At 34.1% G+C, this 7,332-nt stretch overlaps 1 protein-coding gene across 1 annotated transcript in view; it reads right to left on the bottom strand.

The window, feature by feature from the left end:
• LOC145693279 (retinaldehyde-binding protein 1-like) overlaps positions 1-7,332 on the bottom strand; it is a 76,561-nt gene that overhangs the window by 43,924 nt on the left and 25,305 nt on the right. The window contains exon 4 of the mRNA XM_081769124.1: positions 1,807-2,003. Within this exon, the coding sequence (XP_081625250.1) occupies positions 1,807-2,003 (197 nt within the window). The remainder of the gene's footprint in view (positions 1-1,806; positions 2,004-7,332) is intronic.

The raw sequence follows: 7,332 nt of genomic DNA, 5'->3' as shown, positions 1-7,332 counted from the left end.
ATTTTAAATTTACATGTATTCGTGTACATATTTCGTATGTTGCTTCAAAGTATATATGCAAATCTTATTTGTGAAGAAGTTCTTAATAACTAGAAGCAATAACTTCTAACTTTATATGTCGGTTACCGCAAAAGTCATGGCAACCTTTTTTTTTTTTTCCTTTCTTACGAAAATGGTCACGCATCAAAAACTTCTGAAATATCCAAATGGAAGGTTAGCATATACGTAAACGTTACATGTAAGGAATTGTGTAAACATACACATCTCCATCAGAATATAGCACGAGAGAAAAAAAAGTAAAAATAATTGTTCGTATTATGGGATGTGTATTTATATCCAATTTATACGTAATATTTACATATGTATTAACTTTCCATTTGCATGTTTAAGAATTTCTTGCTTTGTTACCATTTTCGTTAGAAAAAATTTCCCATGAATTTTGAGATAACCCTCGTATTATTTTCAGCTTAGTACCTATAGCAACAGTATTTGGTAATTGCTACCAAATGGTTTGGTCAAATTCACTAAATACGGGTTTAGTATTTGCAACCAAATTATTTGGTTCCAAGAACCAAATTTCGTTCATTTTAACCAAATTTTTGGTATTCCCAACCAAATTCTACTTGTTTGGTCATTATTTGGTCAAAATTACCAAATGCATATTTGGTACTGGTAACCAAATAACAGGTTCCTGCAACCAAACAAATCGTGACCAAATGATTTAGTGCTGGTGACCAAGCGTTTGGTTGGCGCTATATTGACCAAACGATTTGGTAACCAGCACCTATTTTTTGGTCAATTTGACCAAACCTTTTTTTCAGTGCATAATGTACCTCAGTCCTTCCTCTAAACATTCGTTTTTGTTTGATGTTCGTCTGATTCGTATATCCTGAGCAACTGTAGTTTCCGTAAACGCTTGCAAATACAAAAATTGGCACTCCACCGACAACAAAGATGGCCGCTATTCAGGAACACTCGTACATACGACAACGTGGATGATGTTATTGACCTTTCATACACAAGGTTCATCACACTCAAATTTTTATCATTTTCGGAGATGGTCGAGCAACCACCTCTGGACCACTTCATATGGATTGACCCTATTACGAGGATTATCGTATAAACAAACTTTTTTATATTAGGTTTAAAGGAATCTATAACCAAACTTCAAGAGAAGATTCCTAGTATCATCTGAAATAAAGGATTTGATTTCCTTCAGAGCAAATTTCTCATAAGAATTTACTTGCAAGAGTTTAGAGAAAACATCATTTATCATATCATCATAGGTATTCTGTCATTATTGGCAGGTCACTTCCTGCAACTGAGAAGCTTCCATGTTCCATGGTCTTCCGCTATCTTCTTCGTATTCACGTACGATTTTTCTGTTTTGATATCGTCCATTAATTGTAGTCTCTTTCGCCCTTTCCTTCTCTTTCCTGCCATCATACCCTCTAGCACGTCCCTCATGATACAGTTCCTTCTTACCCAAAATTAGAGAAAACAAATGAACATCAAATATTAAATTATATTTGTAAGACACTTTATTTAAGTTATTATGTGAGGCACATCTTAATTGCGTTAGCTACAAATGTAAATTTTAAGGAAAAAGTTGTTTCATTTTCAGTGATAGTTAATACGACTAAAAGAATGTCCATGTTGTTATACCTTCCTTCCAGGATTTGTATTGGTTCTTGAAGGAATCAACTTAACAGGAATGATTCAATCAATTTTCCGTAATAAGTCAGGAATACATGCAGGTAAACCAGTTAAAGGAAATGAATGTATTATAATTAACATATGACTTACCTTCCATAACTTAGCTAAAAAGGCCACATTCGTGAAACTGAACCACTTTACTAATCGCCAACTTATATTTCGCCCAGAAAGAATAACTCGAGCTCCCCGTGCTTTCACAGTTTCCTCATGTTCAATAAGAACATGCATCATTAAGTCTGTCAATTGCATAAATTCATCAAATGTTATCTTTGATGGATCGATATTTCCTATTCAAGCAAAAGGAAGATTAAATATTGTTAATTAAAATAAAATTAAAACATGAGGTACATAGCTTAAATAACACGAAGTGTGTTAATTAAATTTAATATTCAGAAATCGCTGGAAAAAGTACATGGCATACAAATTAAATTTACTGAAATCAGAAATGCAGGATGCATTTCAGACAATACTTAATGAAAACTTATTTATTCCCTGTAGTTTATATTACTATGCTTGTAATTTGTACTTATCTGTCTATCTTTCTATATCTTTATTTTTTTGTTGAAAATGAAAAAATGAATGCCGAATGCTGTCATCACGATTTTGCTTTACCAAGGTTTAATTAATCCCATCGAGTTTAATATACCACCTTGAATATTTTTTTTAAAATACTGAGTCTTGATTTGCTTCCGTTCTCTCTTAAGCAGACGTATCTTTAGCAACTTCTAATCAATTGTCTTGATAAAAATGTATGGTTACTTATTTATCATTCACAAGGAGCCGTTTTGAAGGTTACAATATAGACGTCATGTGTTCAAGCCACCTATCTCTTGGTCATTTGTCAAGCAATCGTAATCTAGAACAGACCGCGATATTTTCATAAAGCGAACATGGTGCTTTGTCACCGTCTGTGTTTTGTGACCAGCTAGAATTCTTCTCCAACTATTTAACGGAACCTAGCGTATTAAGACAAGACAAGACTAACACAGAACTATTCATTTCCATTTGATTGAAACGGACCTGATTGAATTTCGATTATGATGATAAGTGTTCGACGACATACTCATCACTTTCATTTCATCAGTAAATCAAGATGCTTGTGATGACAGTCATCTCGAACCTCGATGTTCACCACCTGAAGACTGAAGATGAAGTGCCATCGTCCTCTCGTCCAGAGATGAAGACCACCACCCTTTTGCGCATATATTTCTTCAGACAGACTTTAGGCTCAAGGAGGGTATCGAACTTGGTTATGCGAGAAAGTTTCTGCTACTGCATTAAGAAAGTTCTGTGTATTGAAAGTGTATACCAAAATCTGGAGTTGCATTCCCCATGGACATCAAGAACAAGAGTACACGTGAGTAGTTAAAAACACTGTAAGCACATATCTGAGCACTGAACACATATCTCTTATGTTCTAACCATTGACATTCTATAAGGAATGACTCTGTCAATCGCATCATAAGGTTTACAGCATATTTGTGCCATTCCTTTAATGTTGAACTGTCCAGACTAGAAGTACTACGTTGCACACAATCTAGAACAGCAAATGAAACACTTATACGTAAGAAATTTAATAACTTTTACAGTTCAATATATTGGTGAAAAGTGCATTACAATATTCATAACTGTAGAAAATTTCGTACGACTGAAGAACTCATAATTAATACAGAAATAATCAGGGTTCTTCCAGGTTATTCATATATTTCAGTGAAGTTCCCTTCTAAATTTTATAGGCATAATCCTGGTGATGTTAAATCACAGATTTTAAGTAAGTAATACTTCAGAGTACCTCCAATATCTTTTTCTTAAAATATCCACAAAAAATCGAGAAGTGTTAGGCGTGTTTATCATTATTGTCAAGATATTAGAAAATTATCTTCTTTTGTATGTGTGTTTTTGCTACTTCTATTCTTTATATGTAAAGCCAGAAAATACACCCTATTTCAAAAAGCATATACGTATTACGAAGAATTATTTTGTCCAAACTATCGATCGCTGCAACTCGGCTCGGCTATTGGAGAAACGAATACATAGTCCAATTTAGATTAATAGCCGCTAGACGTCAGCTGTCTTCTGTTTTGCTTGGTAACCGTCATACGTTTAAAATTTCTACTCCGCGGCAGAAATCATTTTGTGTTCTCGAATTTGCGAAGCGCAATTCCGTGATTACAGTGCAAAGACGCTTCAGGTTGAGGCACCAAATTGATCCTCCGAATGGGTGGAACATTCACGGATGGTATCGACAGTTTGTAGATACAGGATGTGTATGTAAAGTCAATGTGTTTTGTGCGATATCCCGATCATCTGTTTACAGTCCATTCTTCTTTAATGGAAACACTGTTAACTGGTTGTTTCCGAGGCTGCACGAAGACAACTTCATTTTTCAACAAGACGGGGCACCCCCTCACTGGAGTCACCAAGTGCGTGAATATCTGAATGAAACTCTACCGAACCGTGGAATTGGTCGTCAAGGAGCTGGCGACTTAGCATGTCTCAGCTGGCCTCCACGGTCACCGGATTTAACACCCTGTGGCTTCTTCCTGTGGGATTTCGTTAAAGACAACGTTTATGTACCACCACTCCCACAGAACCTGGAAGAGTTGAAGAACCGGATCTGTACTGCCATAAAATCAGTGACGCACGAAATGCTTGCCCGAGTATGGGAGGAATTTGAGTATCGATGTGATATTGTTCGTGTTGCTGATGGAGGACATATTGATCATCTGTAATTTGAACTTGAGAGGTTCGTAAATATGTGTGTAAAATTTTATATTCTTCATATTCGTATGTCTTCAAGTTTAATAAATATATGCATTCGAAATACGTATATTCTTTTTGAAACATGGTGTATATGAAATGTTTTCAGGTGATAATTATTGTACATCACGTTTTACCAATTTTTACCTTTCCACCTTTAAAGTTATTAAATCCATATCACACTTTGTATTCAAAAACATTTTTTTTAGAATATAAATGGTACGTTGTCATTTTACTTAATTAATGTTTAAAGATAATGGAAATAACCAATCATATTGTTATATTCTTTTACGTAAGTTCTCACACTATTAAACTTCAAAACTTTACTTTTGATTGATAACAAGATATGTAGCAATAAAATAATATTCATTAATTTCAGAATAGGCTTTAAAAAAACAAATATACATTTAACACTTTGAATATGTCATACAAAATCCCTGGTGCTATAATAGAGGAAAGGAGAAATTACGATTAGCTACATATATTGAACCTATGTAGTTCAATTAAAGATATAACTAATGTGTAATGACATTTTACAGTGAATTACATGAAGAAATCATAATATAAATTTAATGTTCAACAATCAAAGAAGTATTTGAACAGTTCTTGGTGCCAAATTATTGCCTATAGTAAATGACTAAATTATTAGCAGCACAATGTGATATAAAATTCGATTATCCCTTATAACGTAAAATGATGTTAGAATGTATTTAGTATGTGTTGTAGTTCAGCATGTTGAATTAAAAGTACAACGAAGATAAAGACGTCACACATTCAAAAATAAATAATAAAAACAAAAATAAATGAACAAAATCTGAGAATATTGTGTGAAATACGGCGTAGGTGAGTTGTTAACATTCTGGTCCAGGGACAATGATGTCCCATGTTCGAATCTAACTGCTGCTTATCCGAAAGTTTTGCACAATATTTTCCAGTTTAATCAGAGAAATGCCTATACAGAGGAACCTTTAATGTATATACCTTGGACGATTTTTTTGTTGCATAAATTCATTATAATTTTCTATCTCGAATTATTTTGAAGTAAAATGCTTATCAGGCTATATCTACTAAAACTTAACAAACATACGTTTTATAAGAAGGAAATACAGTATGTTCACACGCACACATAAAGTTTGTAAACATAATGTAAATATCTTAATATAAACACCGGACACATAATTAGTTCAATTTATGGAACATAATATTTCAGTGAACGGTGATTTATACCTTATGGTAAGTATGCAGAATACGAGGCAGTGCGCGAAAATAATAATAAGAGTAAGCAATCTTTTAATATATTTTATTCTCAGTCTAATGATATTACAAAACAAAATCGTAATTACATGTCATCACAAATTAGTCATTACTTGATATGAAGTTACTATGGTGGTAGGATGGTTGAACGTTTATAAAATGTTTTCAGAATATGTTGTAAAATTACTCAGTGATTTGCCAAACAGTACTTTTTTTTCAGTTTCTATTCTGTATGAAAATCTTGTCATGTATGGATACGCTCAAGACAAGCGTTGAGGCTGCCCAATCTCGAAAAATGTATGTTTATATTGAAAGATATCTCTATCGTCAAGTCTTGCCTCGTAAAAAAAAAAAAAAAAAAAAAAAAAAAAAAAAAAAAAAAAAGTTTCAACCACTGTGATTTGAAAGATTGAGGGTGAGATTTTCAACACGCGGAGGGCGTAAAATAGTACTGCAAAAATGCTAATAACCTTGATGGTAAATTACTGGAGTTATGCTTCTGCAGTAAGCGAACTTCGCAGCTTTGAGGGAATTTTTTCCCCGGATCAGTTCTGAAGTCATCACTTCATGGTATGAAAGTATCATTGCTAATATAATATTCAGACAATCTATCTATATTATTTTCTTTTCATAGATTCCCACTTCAGGTGTTTTACAAATTGACTGATTGTTGGTTTACTATCGCATAATCCATTTATATTGGCAGTGGACACCACATGTCTATATTGATAAATAAATCCACGCCCATCAACACCATTGCCAGTAAGGAGACGACTGATATCATCGTCACTGACAGAACACGTAAAGGACTCCTTCCAACACCCTTCCATATGCACTGTGAATATTGGTTATATAAACGTACGTTTCAAGGCGGAAGACATCAGTTTCGACTGGTCACTTCTACTTCTTAATTTGTCTGCAGGTCTGAACTTTCTCTCTCTCTTATCTTGCTTGGAACTCTGAGGAACTTAACCTAACCGAAGCTTCTCAGTTTGTCTGGAGCTCTGAGGTTTGTCGCCCACTTAGCTTTCCAGGAGCCGTGGGTATTTAATCACAATTTCTTTGCTTGCATGGAGCACTGAGAGTTCAACTCCGGAGTATCCTTTCGGTTGTTTTTCTGGGCTTAGGGACTACCCATTTACCAGCAAAAACCTATAGAGAACATTATTTTGTTCTTTGGATCACAGTTACACTGTATAGTGAGTTATGCTATATTTGGATATAACAGGAACTTTCATAATAAAAGTGAAGGACAAAACACCCGTGTACCGTTTGTTCTATCAAATATTACAGTATTCATGGTACTGATGTCGATGTAACAGAAAGGCATTACTATAACCACTAGAGCTTTCAGAAGGCGTGACCTGAATTTAGTAGCACTTATGATCATGCATATGAATTTCACTAATAATTGAATTTTCTGTTATTGAGAAGTATATGAACTTCAAGAAACAGTAATAAGCCCAATAGTTTCATTGTCTCCTGGAAACAATTCTTGCTGTTAAATAATATGCCGAATATTTATGAACTGTATATAAGTGATGGCTGTATAATTTTCATCACCTGGAGGATTCTGAAGTTTGATCTCTGATAATAGTGACA

This window comes from Thermobia domestica, chromosome 8, assembly GCF_964235325.1.
Source record: "Thermobia domestica chromosome 8, izTheDome1.hap1.1, whole genome shotgun sequence".
NCBI lineage: Eukaryota > Metazoa > Arthropoda > Insecta > Zygentoma > Lepismatidae > Thermobia > Thermobia domestica.
The sequence above is the reverse complement of the archived record's forward strand: the minus strand, read 5'-3'. Positions and strand labels throughout refer to the sequence as shown.